Source organism: Micromesistius poutassou (genome assembly GCF_964030765.1).
Source record: "Micromesistius poutassou genome assembly, contig: SCAFFOLD_4896, whole genome shotgun sequence".
Taxonomy (NCBI): domain Eukaryota; kingdom Metazoa; phylum Chordata; class Actinopteri; order Gadiformes; family Gadidae; genus Micromesistius; species Micromesistius poutassou.
The window spans coordinates 1-18858 of NW_028179373.1; the positions used below are offsets into that span (position 1 = coordinate 1).

An 18858-nucleotide genomic window follows, 5' to 3' on the forward strand; every position below is an offset into this window, starting at 1 on the left:
ACACACACACACACACACACACCACAATATTGAGGGTGCACAATTCACCCAGAGGCGGTGGTCTTGCGTTGGTACGTGCGTTGGTACGTTTATCTCTTTGTTTACCTAACAACGGGGCCTTCCTGTCCAACCAGGAGCAGCGTCAACCTCCAGGACCCCTTCGCCGACGGCGGGGACCCGGCCTTCTCCCGGAGGAACGCCATGACCCCCAACTCCCAGGGCTACCAGCCCGGCATGGGGGGCCCCGAGATGATGGGCCGCATGGGCCCCTACGAGCCCAACAAGGACCCCTTTGGCGGCATGAGGAAAGGTGAGCAAACGGGGCGGACGTTTGGGTGCCTGGGCTGTACAGAACGCCTCCTGTAAACGGGGACGGGCCTTCTCAGAATCTCACATGTTATGTCTTGATGTTAGAGGATGGTGGTATGTTTTGAGGTAAGACGTCAAAAAAATATTCTATTCATTGCGTTGATGAAAGATGGTGAAACACGGGTGTGTGTCTGAATGGCGTCACAGTGAGAGCGGGTCTTGCCGCTGATGTTGCAGCTGAACGCTCAGCATTTCCTCATCTGGAAATATAACAAAATGCAGCGACTGATGATGATTTATGATGATATATGATGAAACACGATCGATGCTGGCAGTGCTCTTGACACCCATGCGTCCTTCCTCAGCGGGAGAGCAGTTCATGACACCAGGCCCAGGGCCCAACAGCGGCATGGGGGAGCAGTACAACCGCGGCCCCCCGGGCCCCATGGGCAACATGCAGATGGGCCAGAGGCAGCAGTTCGCCTACGGACCGGGATACGACCGCAGGTACACGCCCCGGGCTCATGCCCCGGGTTCACTCTCTCTCCCCCCTGTAGGAAGAGGGTTTGCTGGGGGTTTAAGCTGTGAATCAAACTGATTGCCAGCAACTCCTCTAACCTCCTAACCGGAGAATCATTTTTTCTCGTCTAATGCTGATGGCCTTCATTGATTTTGTAGTTCGCCCTACTTTTGAAGTTGTCATACCTCTCACAATGTTTCTGCCTTAAAAATATTTTTTCAAATTTCAAATAAAAAATAAACGGCATTCCAAAGCTACCCACATACACAGTCCTATTGTCCTCCCAGTTGTCCTTCAGAGACATTCAGCTTCACCAGCTTCACACCCTCCATGTTCTCTCCCCCTCCATAGGCCGGAACCCGGCATGGGTCCGGAGAGCATGGGCCCCGGAGCGCCCCAGCCCAACCTCATGCCCTCGGGGGCCGACGCAGGCATGTACTCGCCAGCCGGCCCCCCCAGCAGCAGCAGCGGTCAGTAGCGTCCCCCTCACCATCGACGTAAATATACCCCCCTGCATCCCCCACCTGTAGACTCTGAGATCTGTTGTGGTTGTTCTCGTTGATTCCTGAGCGAAAGCACACTTTGGTAAACAGTGAAAAGACGGACGGACCAACCCTGGTGATTTTTGTGTTTGCAGGCATGAGCCCTATGCTAATCAGTACCCCGGCCAAGGAGCTCCCCCTGGTGGCCCATACCCCAACCAGCAGCCAGGAATGTACCCCCAGCAGCAGCCGGTGAGAACCCACACTGCACACCGTGGTCCTTCCGCCATGCCTACCTCACCTCGGACCGTTCACAATGTTCACCAATACAAAATACAAATTCACACACACTTTATAAAATATAACAATTCACACACTCTTTATAAAATATAACAATTCACACACACTTTATAAAATATACCAATTCACACACACACTTTATAAAATATACCAATTCACACACACACTTTATAAAATATACCAATTCACACACACACTTTATAAAATATACCAATTCACACACACACTTTATAAAATATACCAATTCACACACACACTTTATAAAATATACCAATTCACACACACACTTTATAAAATATACCAATTCACACACACTTTTATATATTTATATAGAAAGTCTTTGTCTTTTCAAATCCCCAGATGTGAACTTATGACTGCCTGTCGCCTTCACTGACGTGTTCTGCTCCTTTCTGTCTGTTCAGAACTACAAGCGTCCTGTGGACGGCGCCTACGGCCCCCCAGCCAAGCGCCACGAGGGCGAGATGTACAACGTCCCCTACAGCGGCCCCCAGCAGCCGGGGCCCCAGCCGTCGGGCCCCCAGGGCCAGCCCGACATGTACAACCAGTACAACGCCTACCAGGGCCCCGGGGAGCGCAGGCCGCCCGGCCCCGGGAACCAGTTCCCCTTCGGGTTCGGCCGAGAGAGGGGCCCGACCTCCGGGGGGCCCAACTCCCAGTCCCCCATGCCGCCCCAGTTGATGGGCAGCCCCATGCCTTCAGGTCCAGACGGCCCCCAGGGGCCCATGTGGCAGGGCCGCAACGAGATGGGCTACCCCAACTACCCCAACCGGCAGGGGGCCCCGGTCCCCGGCCAGGGGCCCGGCTACCACGCCATGAACCGCTCGGAGGAGATGCTGCCGGCCGACCAGCGCATGAACCACGAGGGCCCCTGGCCCGGCCACGTCAACCAGAGGCAGCCGCCGTACGGCCCCGGCACCTCGGGGCCCCCCATGTCCAGGCCCCTGCCGTCCAACTACCAGAACTCCCAGAACCACATTCCGCAGGTCTCCAGCCCGGCGCCCATGCCCCGCATGGACATCCGCACGTCCCCCAGCAAGTCCCCTTTTATGCACTCGGGCACCAAGATGCAGAAAGCCGGCCCTCCGGTGCCCGCTTCCCATATCGGCCAGGCCCCTGTGCAGTCGCCCCTGATCAGGAGGGACATTGCCTTCCCCCCTGGCTCCATCGAGGCCAGCCAGCCCCACCTGAAACCCCGGAGGAGACTCACCATGAAAGACATCGGTACGCACAGACCTCTCTCTGTTTATGCGTCTAGAGCTGTGGCGTGATCCATTTAGCCTAATGTACTGACTGCATTGGGTCCTCCGCCCACCCTTACTGACCCTGTTTGACTCTCTCCCGACAGGCACACCCGAGGCTTGGAGGGTGATGATGTCGCTCAAGTCGGGCCTGCTAGCCGAGAGCACCTGGGCCTTGGACACCATTAACATCCTGTTGTACGACGACAACAGCATTTCTACTTTCAACCTCTGCCAGGTAGGTCCCGCGAGACCACAAGCTGACTGTGTTTTCTGTGCATAGGAAAATCTAGATGCTGAGAATATTAATTGATCATAGTAATTATGATGATTATGGCTACAGCTGGATTGGGAGGTTCTAACTGCGCAAAACAAGAAATAAACCTTTTTGAACCTTTTGGGTCTCCAGCTTCCTGGCTTCCTGGAGCTGGTGGTGGAGTACTTCCGGCGGTGCCTGATCGAGATCTTCGGCATCCTGAAGGAGTACGAGGTGGGCGACCCGGGCCAGCGCACGCTGATCGACCCCGCGGCCGCCGAGGACAGCTGCGACGAGGACCTGCCCCCAACCGACACGGACAACATGGACACGGACGAGGAGGAGGACGAAGACGAGGAGGAGGAGGAGGAGGAGGAGGAGAAGAAGCCCAAGGAGGAGGAGAAGGAGAAGAAGAGTTCCTCGGAGGTCCGGGTGAAACAGGAGGTGGAGGAGGTGTGCTCGCAGAAAGACCGGCCTTCATCGGAGGAGGAAGAAGAGGAGGAGGTGGTGGAGGAGGAGGAGAAGAAGAAGGATGTTGAAGGGATGACCTCGACCAAAGACGGAGGAGCCTCTGTACCGGAGACCGCCGCCCAAGAAACCCCGGCCCTGCCCTCGTTCGAGCGGCCCAAGCAGGCCAGCAAGTTTGACAAGCTGCCCATCAAGGTGGTGCGCAAGAAGAACCCCCTGCGGGGTGACCGCTCCGCTCGCTCTGGCCAGCGGCAGAGCTTCGACAGCGGCCTCGTACACTGGAGCATCGGCGGCGGCGACACCACCGAACACATTCAGACCCACCTGGAGAGCCGGGTGGATCTGCTCCACAGGCCGCGCAAGCGGACGCCCGTGGCGGCGCAGAGCAGGAAGAAGGCCGTCGAGGAGGTGATCATGACGACGGCCATGACGACGGAAGCCGCTACTACTACTACGACGGCGGTGGCAGCGACGACGACGACGGAAAACCCCCAGAGCAAGACCGCCAGGAGCACGGCGGAGGGGAGCCAGCAGTCCTCGCCCCGGGCCTCATCGGAGCCCCCCCGCGACTCGGAAGAGAAGAGCGAGACGACAAAGACCACGACGACGACGACGACGGTGGCAGCGGCATCCCCGGCCCGCCCCGTCGTGGCCACCATCGACGACGTGCTGTGCGCGCAGCCGGCCTCCGTGCCGGCAGACCAGAAGGACGGCGGCAGCAAGTTCCTGCTGGGCCTGCAGGGCCGGCGCCACCTGAAGATCCTGGAGGACGAGCCACACAGCAAGGACGAGACGCCGCTCAGCACGCTGTCGGACTGGCAGGACTCGCTGGCACGCCGCTGCGTCTGCGTGTCCAACATCGTGCGCAGCCTCTCCTTCATCCCGGGCAACGACCAGGAGATGTCGAAGCACCCGGGCCTGCTGCTGCTGCTGGGCCGCCTGGTGCTGCTGCACCACCGGCACCCCGAGCGCAAGCAGGCGCCCGTCACCTACGAGAAGGAGGAGGAGGAGGACGAGGGCGTGAGCTGCGAGCGCGACGAGTGGTGGTGGGACTGCCTGGAGGTGCTGCGGGAGAACTGCCTGGTGACGCTGGCCAACATCTCGGGCCAGCTGGACCTCTCGCTCTACCCGGAGAGCATCTGCCTGCCCCTGCTGGACGGCCTGCTCCACTGGGCGGTGTGCCCCTCGGCGGAGGCCCTGGACCCCTTCCCCACGCTGGGGCCCCACGGCTCGCTGTCGCCGCAGCGGCTGGTCCTGGAGACCCTCAGCAAGCTCAGCATCCAGGACAACAACGTGGACCTCATCCTGGCCACGCCGCCCTTCGGCCGGCTGGAGAAGCTGTACGGCGCGCTGGTGCGGCTGGTGGGCGAGCGCAAGGTGGCGGTGTGCCGGGAGATGGCGGTGGTGCTACTGGCCAACCTGGCGCAGGGCGACGGGCTGGCGGCACGCGCCATTGCCGTGCAGAAGGCGAGCGTGGGCAACCTGCTGGGCTTCCTGGAGGACAGCCTGGCCGCGACGCAGTACCAGCAGAGCCAGGGCTCGCTGCACCACATGCAGGGCGGCGGCGGGGCGGGGTCGGTGGCGCCCTTCGAGCCCACCAGCGTGGACATGATGCGGCGGGCGGCCCGCGCCCTGCACGCCATGGCCCGCGTGGAGGAGAACCACGCCGAGTTCACGCTGTACGAGTCGCGGCTGCTCGACATCTCCGTGTCGCCGCTCATGAACTCGCTGGTGTCGCACGTGATCTGCGACGTACTCTTTCTGATCGGCCGCTTATGACAGCCATGAGGGGGACTGCTGAAGCCACCACTCTCTTCTCTTTGCTCCCCCCCTCCCCCCGCTATCCCTCTTCTTCCCTCTCCAAACCATCAACCCCCGCCCCCCACCCCCAGATTTTTTGTGTGTTTGCGTGTCTGTTGCGAGCGAGTGCAGAGAACTTAAAGAGCTAATACGGACTGTCCTTTCTTTCCTTCTTTTTTTAATTTATGCAAAAATCACCTCGGATTCCACTGTCCCCTCCCCCCTCACCCACTGACCCCCCCCCCCCCCCCCCACCCCCGCTTCTCACTAAAGGAAGGACTATCATGAAGAAGCTGTGGATTTTAAACGTCTGGAAGACCTAAAGCCAGGAAGAAAGATGCTAGAGCGAGAACCGCGGTTAAGCCGAACCGAGCCTAGGAGAAGGGGTTCTCCCCCCCCCCCCCCCCCCCCCCCTCAAATGAAATAAATGAACAATTTTTTTTAATGAAAATGAAACAAAAAGACATAAAAAATGAATAAATGAATACGTAAACTGTAACCAAAGTTGCTGTCTCGTTTACAGTTTGGGGGGGATTCATGTGCCCGGGGTTATCCCCCTCCCCCTCCAGAAGAGGGGGGGCCTTGCAGGGGGGTGAGGGGCGGGGACAGAGGGGGGTGGGTGGGGGTCTTGTTAGTTCATGTTTTGGAAGCTAAATAAGACTCGCGGTGTGGTTCTAATTGCTGTATCCTTGGATATTATATACTCAACCCCTCCCCACCCTGCCCGCCCCTCTTCCTACATGCAGGAGCCTGCTCCTCAGGCCCCAGGATGGTCTTCTCTTTCCACGGGGGGGCCCTGCGCAGTAGACTTGTAGGACGGTTCTTTTTATTTCTTTTCTGTACTGTACACCTTTTTTGGAAAAAGTAAAAAAAAAAAAAACGACAAAACTGTAAACATACTGTAATAATACTGTTTCACACTGAGATAAAAATGCTGGCTTGGCAGCAAACTGTAGTTTTTAAAAGCAAAAATTTTAGCTAATGTTGAGAGAGAGAGAAAGCGAGAGAGAGAGAGAGAGAGAGAGAGAGAAAGAATGAACGAAAGAAAGAAAGAGCGAGCGAGAGCGAGCCCTACCCACCCAACTACCCGCCCCTCCAAAGTAGGGTGAAGCGACAACACCTTGACCTCTTCTCTTTGTCCCTCTTGATTGTAATGACTTGACCCTTTGTAAAAGAAAGTCACCCTCCCTCCCCCTACCTTCCTCCTTGTAGGACTGGTCCTCGACTCTGGCTGCAGTCGAAGCTGCAGCGTGTATATATATATTAAGATGTTGTACATTACACTCCCCCTATTCTCCTAACATCCCACCACCACACACCTCACCCTTTCTCCGACCCCCCCCGACCCCGAAACCTCTGTTACTCTTCACTTTTTTTTATAGGTTTTTTTCTCTTCTTTTTTTTATCTGTGACAATGAAAAAGTTACTCACACGCAAACTCTTTCCCGGGCGTTGTCAAGGAATGACTTGACATCGATTTCTCCCCCCTTGCATCCCCCCTACACCCCCCCAACCCCCCCCCTCACCGTCTCCATGCACAAACCCTGTTTCTGTTTGACTCTGGTCCAAGGTGTAGAGAATATAAACAAACATACAACAAACAGATACCATAGTAAAAGGAGGTTGAGCTCCTGCGAAAAATCAAACCCACTTACCCCGACGGAGAAGAAAGAAACTGATTCTTTATTTTTATTTTTTTTCCAGTGATGCGGATTCTGCATATTTGTATTTCAGACGATGTAGCTAAAACTTGATGTAAATTCCTTTTTTCCTTTTTTGGCTTAATGAATATCATTTATTCAGTATGAAATCTTTATACTATATGTTCCACGTGTTAAGAATAAATGTACATTAAATCTTCTTAAGACGTCTGCTGTGGATTTATTCATAAAAGTCTACATTTAATCACCAATCCTAAAATGAAACTTTGCAATCAAATCCTCAAATGTTTTTAATTAATTCACATGGATATCACAGTTGCAATATGAAAAATTGTGATCATCCGGTTCACGTCTCAAATGAGCCCCGTGGATGCATCACATAAACCTGGATGGACTTGATAATGGAAAGTGGCGAGGTGAAGGCGCTCTCCTTATCGCATCCGCAGCCAACGTATTAAACTGACTTCCTGCCACAATGTGGCTTATCAGCTTGCCGCCAGATCAGAAATGCTGATTATTTATGAGCATATTGTATACACCAGTGGGGAACCGTTAACCATACGAGCGTGACAAATAAGTTTAACTTCTCTCTTATGGGATCTGCTCTCTAGGTTTGTTTTGAAGCTGTTTTTAGGCAGAGCTGAAATTTGGTGGCAAATATCTTCCTGAATAATGGTATTACTTTCACAGAGGGCAGGTGATTATTCAAAGGTCTAGTGCAATCAGTCGTTCATTCTCTTTCCAGCAGATATGCACTGCACTGATCAGAAATAATGATTTCAATATGAGATCCCCATTCATGGACCTAAAAAGAAAAGGCGTTATAGGTACACTACCCATGCTACTGATTATTAATCAGACGTCAACACACATTTAGCAATTACAAATGCTCCTTGTGCCCTCTAGTGGTCATTCAGAGAAAGTCTGTATCACCATAGCAACTGCGATGAACGGGTCCTGCGTGACCCATGATTGGTCAGCAGCTACATATAGGTAGTAAATTAATATAACAATTTAATACAGTAACTTCCAACGCTAGTATAGTAAAAAGAGATTGAATATGTTCCATTGTTCCAATAGATTAAAGAATAACTTAAATATTAGTATGGTGACTGTGATGTACAATATATGTATACCTAATTCAATGCTAGAGTAACATGTAATAAGTGAATATAATAATAAGCCTTATCAATATAAGGTATCTAGGAGCAAGATAAATGATTGTGATGTTGAATAGCCATTGCACACCCTATATTGACCTTTTAAAAGTGGACTGCCCCAACTGGTTGGCTGATCTATCCGTCGTACACTCGTGGACACTCCCACTTGTGATGTCACAACTAGAGGATGGATTTGGAGATGGCTAATCAACATCACACTTGGTGGTCTTCGATCGACTTTGATGTGGTTAACCCCTAATTATACATGAAAATTCCGAGAAAGTGAAAACCTAGGAATTTCTAGGTTGACAGAATAGCTGTCTTCCGAGTCGAAGATTATTTTTTATTTGATCCTATGAGTCATGAGATCCCTTAGCTTTCTTTTCATTTTTTATGATATTGGCCTAAAATATAACAACAATCATTCAACATGAGCATGAACATCTACCATAAGAACAAAGGACATATAGAGCTTCATTGCGCTTTTTGAAATGACGTTCGTTTATAATTAAACAAATACAGTGCATTGTAGGTGGCGACATTCTCGCTCACACGCACACACGCACACACACACACACACACACACACAGTGTGAGCTTCTGTGAAGCTCCGAGCATCCACCTCAGAGAGGACCATATATTTACTATGGGAGCGTTGAATCTACAATTGTGTAGGATTCAGATTGTATCGAGCTAAATATGTCCACTGTGCACGTGTAACCGCTAACCGACGGGATCTGACGTCTTTTGTTTTCATATGCTCCAAGGGGGTCGGTGTTGTCAGCGTTAGCTTAGCATAGCTGGGCTACGGAGAACGGGTATTGTATGTTTATCTTAAACACCGTTACCTGCAAACACAACGTGCACTTTGGCGTCGTCGCTCTTTGCTTCGGAATTATTAAAGTGAAGATAATATCGCCAAGTCATGGACAGCAATACACACTCGTACGGTTTAACGTTATAACGCTTAACGTTGACGTGCTTGCTAAAAGCAGTGTGTTGAGTCCGCTAACCAAGCGAGTGAGACGCTGGCTGGGGGTTAGCCGCTAACGCTGGAGGTAAACATGCACCGCGCATAAAACGATGCAGAATCAGCCTGATGCGGTTCGGGTTCAAGCTTAGCTTAATGGACGGTGCACCCAGGAGTAGTGATGCAACGTTATCACCAGCCGGTTGTGAGTGGGGACGCCAGGTCGCTGTGCTGAGGACCCGATGCCTTCACTGAGCCTCCACGAAGAGCGTGTCAGGGATGCTGACAGCTGCTGTCCAGATGCTTTGGCTTCCCAAAGTAGCAGATCGGCCCTCCTACGGAAGAAATGATGAAAAATTGCGAATACCAGCAAATCGATCTGGAGGCACTGTCGACACCCGCCCCCACCCCTTCACCCCAACCCGTCACGGACAATGGGAAGGAGGAGGAGGAGGAGAAGACGGCGAAAAAACAGCGAAGAAAGTGGGAAGTTTTCCAGGGGAAGAATCGCTTTTGTTGCGATGGAAGGATCATTATGGCCCGGCAGAGTGGGGTGCTACCCCTCACCCTGGGCCTCATCCTACTCACCAGTGTGCTGTTCTTCATATTTGAGTAAGTTGTTATTGTTGTTATTGTTCTCTTTGATTTACTAATCATAGTAGGCCCATGTGACGTGTGACACGAAGGCCTATGGGTTAAAAGGTTGCATTGCTATGACTCCCTTTAAGGGACATGGTCCACATGTGGTAAACAAATGTGTAACGGTATGTGGTCATGGTGTGTACACACACACACACACACACACACACACACACACACACACACACACACACACACACACACACACACACACACACACACACTGTGTGTGAGCTTCTGTGAAGCTCCGAGCATCCACCTCAGAGAGGACCATATATTTACTATGGGAGCGTTGAATCTAAATTGTGTAGGATTCAGATTGCTTAGATACTTAGCTTAGATACTTTCAACCGAGTCACTGTCTTCATGCAAAGTCTTTCAGCCAAGACTGCCACTCTCAATTTCACTATAAGTGAATAGGCCCATGGTGTCTAGGGATTAGGATGGTGATTAAAGTCATTGAAATTTGATTAAAAGCAGATCCCTGCTGGGGATGAAACGCATTAGGTCTGTGAGACAGATTTAGTAATTGGAGGGCTAAGATGACACTAAATGCTTCTTCCTTTGCCAAAGTTGCGCTTGACTAATGAAGAACCACCCTAGACCCCAGGGGCCAAACATGCAGTAAAGCAAAGTTGTGGACACAAGTGGTTACTGCATCCATTATGTCTCCTCTTTGTTGCTACATTTGGTTCAAACATATCCCTGTTACTTTATTCATTGAGTCCCTGAGCAGGTCAACTAACCCTAACTGCTGCCAACGAGATGGCTGTCGCCTTGCATGGTTGACACTGCCGTCGGTGTGTGAATGTTTGTATGGTTGGTTGGAAGTCGCTTTGAACAAAAGTGTCTGCTAAATAACCTACATTTTAATGTAAATTAGGTGCATGTAGTCCATCGTGGTAATGAAAAAAGGTCTATAATAACTACTCCAATTTTACATATCATATCAAACTTGAGAATCTAGTAGTGATAAAAACAGCCATTCTTGTCCTTCAAAGTCAAAGAAAAGCATAGAAAATCTATATCGCTACATTGACAGAGATCTAGTTTCACCCTTTTAAAATACAAATGTAATTATTTTAGCGTTTATAAGTGGAACTTTGTTTTGTCTGTGGTTGTGTTTTCTACTCCAGTTGCCCCTTTCTCGTCCAGCACCTGACCGTCTGCATCCCTGTGATTGGTGGAGCCCTGTTTGTGTTCGTGGTCATCACTCTGGTGCAGACCAGCTTCAGTGACCCCGGCATCCTGCCCAGAGCCACCCCAGACGAAGCTGCTGATGTGGAGAAGCAGATTGGTATGTCAGGCCCAGCCAAACAACCCCAGGCACTTTCTGTTTAAGGGATGACAAGTTTGGATGCCACGCTAAATGTCTAATAATGTCTCTCTCCGTGTTTGTCCAAAAAACAACAAATGTCTGCCTGTCACTTTTTAATGCCTCCTGAAAAAACGTGGTCACAATTGACCCAATTGTCACACTACCCTCATCGATATAGTCAATTACATTTCTAGGCACTGTTACACCGCTCTCGCTCTCTGTCACTCTCACCCTCTCTCTCTTTCTCACTCTCACCCCTTCTCTCTCTCACTCTCTCACACCCCTTCTCTCTCTCAACCTTTCTCTCTCACCCCTTCTCGCTCTCTCTCACCCCTTCTTGCGCTCCTTCACCCCTTCTCGCTCTCCCTCACCACTTCTCGCTCTCTCTCCCTTTCTCTCTCTCTCTCTCGGGTGCAGACGACGCCGGCAACACCACCTACCGCCCGCCGCCACGCACCAGGGAGGTGCTCATCAACCAGCAGGCGGTGAAGCTCAAGTACTGCTTCACCTGCAAGATGTTCCGGCCCCCACGCACCTCCCACTGCAGCCTGTGTGACAACTGCGTAGGTGGGTGTGACGGCTGACATTTAGCCGCCCGGATAATTAACACACGTGACCCGGTCGGGTGAGAGACAACCGCCCCCCCCCCACACTACCACCCTCAGAAAAGTGCCACATTGAGAGGGCGTTGGATGGAGATGGACTCTACTGTTTTTCTACTGTTCATTAAACCAGGGACATGATTTTTGACCTTTTCTTGTATTAAAAGGTGCTATATAAATAATAATACTATGGAAATACTAGTAATACTAATAATGTTAATATACTACTACTACTACTTTTAATAAATATTCAATACCTAAAGTAAAAATAATATTATTATTAATTCTGGCATTGTTTAGTTCAGACTTGTGTCCACTAATCCGAGCCTGTTCTCCCTGCCAGAGCGTTTCGACCACCACTGCCCCTGGGTGGGCAACTGCGTCGGCAAGCGCAACTACCGCTTCTTCTACACCTTCATCGTGTCTCTCTCCTTCCTGACGGCCTTCATCTTCGGCTGCGTGACCACCCACCTAGCGTTGAGTAAGCCTTTCCCCGCCTCCTTCTCCTACTGCATTGAGTTACTATACTGTAGCTGTACTGCAAAACAGACCCGGTAAGACTGCTCCACAAAATCCACACGCTCGCGCTAAGCAGTTTACCATAACAAATGTATCAGCAAGTGATACAAGAAGGGATTATTATTCAAGTGCTCAATTGGGTTGCTAGCTCAAGCTAATAATAATAATAATAATAATGATGATGATGATGATGATGATGATAAAAATCTTTTAAAGTCGTCTTTTATTCTGATTCGTTTTCAGTTCCTAACCAATGTTTCCGGGTCACATGATGTACGGACCTATGTGTGTTTTGTCTCTCTGGCTTAAGGGGCTCAAGATGGAAAAGGCCTGGTGTTTGCACTGCAGGAGAGTCCTGGCAGATATCCTTTCACCCAGAGGCATTCTTCGAATTCCCTTAACCAGCATTTCATCATCATCTATATATACATTGTTCACAACTTCCTCCTCCCTCTGTAAAAGAATAAATCATTCATAGTCCTGAAAAGCTGTTCTTGGTAAGAATTTGAAACTTGCCACTGCTGAATCCAATAGTTTTGTATGTGAAGGTGTCAAGATAATGCATACTGTGTGTCTTGTGAAATGCTGTGTGTGGTCTTAACGTCTCTCTGCACTGCGGTGGAGCTGGTCATCTGCTTCTTCTCCGTCTGGTCCATCCTGGGCCTCTCGGGCTTCCATACCTACCTGGTTGCTTCCAATTTGACCACCAACGAAGACGTGAGTATCCGGTCCCTCTCCCCGGATCCAACTCAACCAACGGTTTTTGTTTTAAAGCTCCCATGCCACCAGGTGTGAACATCTAGGTGGACACGCCCACCTGTGATGTCATAAGGGGCAGATTTTCAAATCGACTTGTGAGGGCTAATCACACCACACCTGGTGGCATGTCATAGGACCTTTTAAAATGTATAACATTCAAAGAACTGGGCTCCACCACTGTGATTTTCAACCTGTGGTACGGCACTGCAGATGGAATTTTTATTCTATAGAGCTTGTAACAACATTAACAAGCCATTTATTTGTGTATTCCATCATTGCATCATTCCATCATCATCGTTTTCCATTCTAAGTTTTTCCATTCATGTTATTGGTTAAAAATCCCATATTATTCCACCAGGTGTGCATGTGATTAGCCATTCCAAGCCAAGTTTATAAAATGTGCCTCTTCGGACATCACAAGTGGGCGTGTCCACTCACACCTGGTGGTATAATATGTCACCTTTAATTAGTGTTTACTAAATTAGCACACAGGGAGCATAAGCATTATTGCTGACTTTTCCCTTCCACTTATTCCCACAGGCCGTGGTCTTCTTCCAGTAATAACTGTATGAAGGGACACAAGCCAATCTCGGTTCAGCCACCGCATGTGTATTTCTCTATTGCTTGTTTTTTTGTTGCATGTGAGCCACTGCTCTAAACACATCCTGTCATGTAGATCCCCACTTCTAGGTGACAGAGACCCTGTCATCCACATGAACGTAATCCTGTGTCCTGATTGGCTGTGTCGCAGATCAAAGGCTCGTGGACGGGGAAGACTGGTGCCGAAGCGGCCACCAACCCGTACAGCCACAGAAACATCTTCGTCAACTGCTGCTCTGTGCTCTGTGGACCCATGCCCCCCAGGTATGGAGTCCAGAACACACATTACAATGGGAGTCTGTGTTGGTTTAATCTGCTTATTTATATATAAACAGTAGTGGTAGTTTCTTCCACTTCTACTGCACAGTGAGGAAAACTAGAGTGTGCAGAAGTGGCAACCGAATGAATGTTTTATTATGAAATTCCTGCTGCCAACTTTCCAATGCAACACTGATAAATAACCAAGTCTTTTTTGTATGGTGAATACAGTGTTAAATATATTGGGACATCTACCTGCAGTCACCCAACCAGTTTTAATCCTGCAAACTCACCATTGGTCTATATTAGGCACACACCAGTGAGAGAGGTAGATGATGACAATGGCTGGATTAATATAATACTTTGCTTTTTGTAATACATTTAATTTGAACACTATACCTTTTCACTTCAATTAAAACGGTCCCGGTACCAGTCGCAATTGGTGATCACTTTGGAAACACAACACTTATTTTTTGTGGGATCCAACTGGCTGAAGCTCCCCCAATTGGCTGCACAGTAGCGTGGACTGACGCCACCTCTCCACTGACACTGCTGCGGCAGACCTCCCAGACACGATGAAGTGAATGTTGTCTGGCTGTGTGAGACTACCAGTCACTAACGATCTTGTCACGATGAACAATAGCCTCAGTGCTAACCGGGTCCCCTTGGTAATGGCGTCACCTCTGAGCCACCTCTCTTCCTGTTCCCTGCTCTCACAGTCTGATTGACAGGCGTGGCTTCCTATCAGCGGAGGAAGAGGAGGCGGCACCACAGGCCACCGGCAGAGAGGTGGAGCTGCCCGTCCTGGCCTCTAAGAAGGACATAAATGTGGTAGGAACGTGGCTTATGGTTTGCAGGAGTCTTCTTTTGCTTGAACACCCCCCCTCTCACCCCATCCACAGCAAAAAATGTCTTTGTTAAGAGAGCCTCATACATTAATTAATATATTGATTTCTAAAGCCCCCTTTTGACACCATAAGGTAATGTCTTTGAATTTAAACGTCTTTATTTGGGGGTTTTCTCAGCAATTTTTAATTTTTTTTTTATTTTAAATCGACACCCATGCACTGCTAAGAGTCTTCCAAGTCACATTCAATAGTCAGTCAGTCAATATTTCACACTCCGATATACTCAGAGAGAGGTTGATGGTTCAAATGCATGCATCATGGTCTCGCCTTAGCTCAGCAGGTTGTGCTAACAGGGGCGCGAGCAATTAAAGACGCCATGCAGTACGGGGAACAACAAGAGACGCACTGACCAACCAGTACCAGGTGCACCAGGCATGCTTAATGGGCTAAAGACGGCCGTGATGAAAGATGAAAGGGCAGATAAGCGATCAAAGATGCTGTAAGCATGCATCCTCGCGCCGGGCCAGGTCCCACTGTCGGAGGGGGAGGGGGCTGAGGAGGAGGCTCATGTCTCTTCATCCATTGGCTAAGCCTGAGAGGAAACAGACATGCATCAGTGTCGCATTAAGGAAAAACATAACACACTATCAAATAAGAACAAAAGCTTCGGAGAGACAGCTTTTTTTGTTTAAGTGCAGGGCTATTTCATTTTTTTTTTAATTTGACCTGCTAACCCAAAACAACCAGTAACGGGTACAAGCAATATCTCTCAAGAAATGTGGATGCATATGTCCATATTGTTCCATGTTTTTAAAACTGTGCATTTAAGTAGTGGTCACTACATCTAAAATGAATTGTTTTAGGGTTTCCTTTAAGCTTGAATTCTACTCAGCGTGTGTTGAATAGCTAGGCCGTTGGTCTCAGTGCTTGCATTTAGGGTTCTGCATTCTTGTGAAAAATCAATGACTTCTGGTAATCGCTATATTATAGGAATAGTCTAACACAAATAACCTGGAAAACACAGCAGGGAAGAATTTGTGGGTTTTAGTTGTGTATGTACTTGTTTTACATGACAAAATGTGTAATGTCGTCAAAATAAAGTCCTGTCCACGACTAGTGACCTTTGGTGTCTTGTGTACGTCTATGCGTGTGTGTCCGTCTATGCATGTGTGTGTGTATACCCATGTCCTGCCATCCGTCACCACTAGGAGGAGAATTGTCTGAACTTTGCTCCGTCCTGCAGTGATTGAGGAGCCTGTTTTTAGTCAAGCCAGTAAATCTCTAAGACAGGATGGAAAAAAACGGGTGTCTTTGTTTTTCTGTGTGTGTGCGTGTGCTTTGACTACAGTTGTTTCTGCACGAGCTGTTCCAGGAATGTATGTTTGGCTGGCTGCCTATCAGTGTGTTTACCGCCGCACTAATCCTCCCATCTCATTGGGCAGACGTAACCGTGGCATGTTAACCGCTTTGTTCTCTTGTGTGCACGTCAAGGTAGCACATAAGACACACATAAGCAATATTTTCACATCCATCATGTCCTTGGTGGGTAGTTTAGGTCTTGAATCTCTGCTATGTTATACACACAAGTCCAGTCTGTTTGTACAGCCCACAGTGTTGGAATGTGTTCATCTGTGCCGCCCCCCCCCCCCCCCCCGGCACAAGCACAAGACGATTTATTATTATTATTATTATTATTATTATTATTATTATTATTATTATTATTATATTTTTCTTAACAAAAAACCAGTGTTCACATTTCAAAGTTCAAAGTCCCACCGAGCGTGTGTGTTTGTGATCTGGGCAGTGTGTTGTCTCCTCCAGAACAGTCCGTTCCCCCGTCCTCACGGCCCTCTCTCTCTAGGGGGGACGGCCTTTCACTCCGACTGCCTCGTGTGGAAGTAACTCTCTGCCTCGCTCTCTCTCTCTCTCCCCTTCCTGTTTCCTCACTCTGCTCCGACCTCCCCATCGTAACCCATCACCGGCTCATCAACCCCCCCCCCCCCCCCCCCCCCCGGTGTGTCACAGGGATCCAAATGCGTGTCCGAGGAGTCGCCCGCACGCCCCGCCTCTCGCCCGCGTGCCCCGCCCACGCCGCCCCCGGTCGACCGCCGCGCAGGACACAACCCTGGGGTGAACTCTGACCCTGCCAGGGACTGCCGCACGGCGGGCCACGGGGCACGCCACACACCCGCAAACGCCGGCGACATCCACACCCACACCCATCACAACGCCAAAGCACACCACAAACGAACTCACCGGGGGGCCCGGTCCGCTCTGGATGGCGCCGGTGGGACCAGGGCCGCCTCCCCAGGTCTGGGACGCTCCTCAAAGGACCGTAGGAACGCCGGCGCCTCACCGCCCTTGCCCTAAGCGAAGGCAGCCGTTCTCTGTAGGTTCATCTTGCATGCTACAATGCAGTTACTGCCCTGCTTGTGAATTCACTTTTGTCTCAAGGCACTTTTTTTGGGTCAAAGTCAATATGTAATCTGATTTTGGTTTTGATTTTCTTTCCGCTCATGGGAAAGGGTTCAGGGGATGGGTGATAAAAGGGGATGATCCTCTGTGATGGGGTCTGATTTGAGATCAGTAGGGTTCACGAAGACATAAGGAAACATGGCTTCATCCACGCTTAAGACTGAACTGGCACCCTCTCACAAGAGCCGTAACTATACTACCTCTGTTTTCTCGTATTAAACCTGGCTTGTGAAGCATGCTAGACAGACACCCAAATATTGTACCATTTAACTCTACAAAAATGTGAAATGGTCACGTTTATGCTAGCTTGCTGTTAACCAGTCAAATAAAGAACTTTTTTGGATCACAAAAAAAAAAAAAACATGTTTCAAGGGGTACACAGTATATTGTGTACTATGCAAATGACATAATGTAACTTTTCTTTGATCATTTGGAAGTAATTCACATATCTTCCCTGCATCTATGACATGAACATAAGGTTTATAATCGCTTTATTCAGTTTAAAGACGATGTGAGTATGATGATCTAGTATTGTGTAACTCGCGGTCATCAAAGTTGGTATAGATGATGTTTGAACTGCACTTAATTTCTCAGTTTGTCGTTAGCATATGCTATCTCATGAGTGAAACCACAGAAAATTTACTCTTGTTGGGTTATCTTACCACCAGGCATACCACAGCATCGTCAGCACTTGACATTAACAACACGGCACAAGACACATTTCTATTATCATCACAAGTGTTTTGGGTTTGTTCAATTGTTGCTCAAAAAGGCCAATCTTCAACAGTGCTACAAAAGCCCTGCTTGCAAATGTACAAAAAAAATATGCATGATAATGAAAACTTCTGTATTCTTTGGCGACATTCATGTCTTTTTGTGTGCCCCTACCCTATGATATACCTCGAAGGTACAGACGTTCTTTCAAAATAAAAGCCCCTTACCCCATTTGCTTTTTTTGCCACCCAGCCGAGTCATTCAGAACACGCATTATCATGTATAAAAATGATAAGATAGATACATAAGTCAGATCATGTTCCTTTAACATTGTTCCCAGCAGAAACGATGTAGCAATGCTTGTGCTACACGAAACCTAGATGGCTTTTCTGGCCATAACCTGGACGCCGGATGGGGATTTGGAAAGCAGGTTTATTGTAAGGTTTGCATACAATGATGCATGACACTGGTGCTCCATGTTGACATGCAGGAGATCTCTTCCAGTATACCCTAATGGTGTGTGTGGTGATGGCTGGTTTTACCTGTGCACAGGTGTGCAGCCTCACCCAGCCCCAGAATCAAATCATTCTGACTCAGGCCAGGCTGCTTAAACTATCATCCAAACACTATACATATAAAGTTCCCTTGTGGAACTTCACAATGTGGTGCTCTCCTTGTAACCCAATAGGCCTTTATCACAGAGGGGGGAAAGACATGTGTAGCTGATTACGTTAATTTTAGGTCGGAAGGAATTCCGACCAATGGGACGTCATGGGAGTTCACCTCTACTACTGCATCTCTGTGATAAAGGCCTGATAATTGCACAGTAAAATGTAAAGATGTGGACAATGATTTTGTGTGTGTGTGTGTGTGTGTGTGTGTGTGTGTGTGTGTGTGTGATAATATGTTATGGGACACTCTACCCCAGGGATTTGTGTGCTA

At 49.3% G+C, this 18858-nt stretch overlaps 2 protein-coding genes across 2 annotated transcripts; both read left to right on the forward strand.

Annotated features, from left to right (window-relative positions):
- Positions 1 to 134: 134 nt before the first annotated feature.
- On the forward strand, positions 135 to 5998 carry LOC311372887 (AT-rich interactive domain-containing protein 1A-like; the record flags this gene model as incomplete). The annotated part of the gene is given in 8 exon segments (XM_084489818.1): positions 135 to 310; positions 675 to 816; positions 1181 to 1272; positions 1275 to 1299; positions 1467 to 1563; positions 2034 to 2853; positions 2978 to 3108; positions 3280 to 5998. Coding segments are annotated over 8 exon segments (3577 nt in total), but the record flags the coding sequence as incomplete, so codon positions are not given.
- A 2844-nt stretch (positions 5999 to 8842) lies between these two features.
- Positions 8843 to 17174, forward strand: LOC311372886 (palmitoyltransferase ZDHHC18-B-like). The gene is made up of 9 exons (XM_084489817.1): positions 8843 to 9796; positions 10960 to 11120; positions 11559 to 11708; positions 12087 to 12224; positions 12573 to 12624; positions 12877 to 12979; positions 13773 to 13885; positions 14599 to 14710; positions 16753 to 17174. Exons 1-9 carry the CDS (start codon positions 9531 to 9533, stop codon positions 17095 to 17097), a joined length of 1440 nt encoding a protein of 479 aa, XP_084345943.1. The 5' UTR covers positions 8843 to 9530; the 3' UTR covers positions 17098 to 17174.
- The last annotated feature ends 1684 nt before the right edge of the window (positions 17175 to 18858 follow it).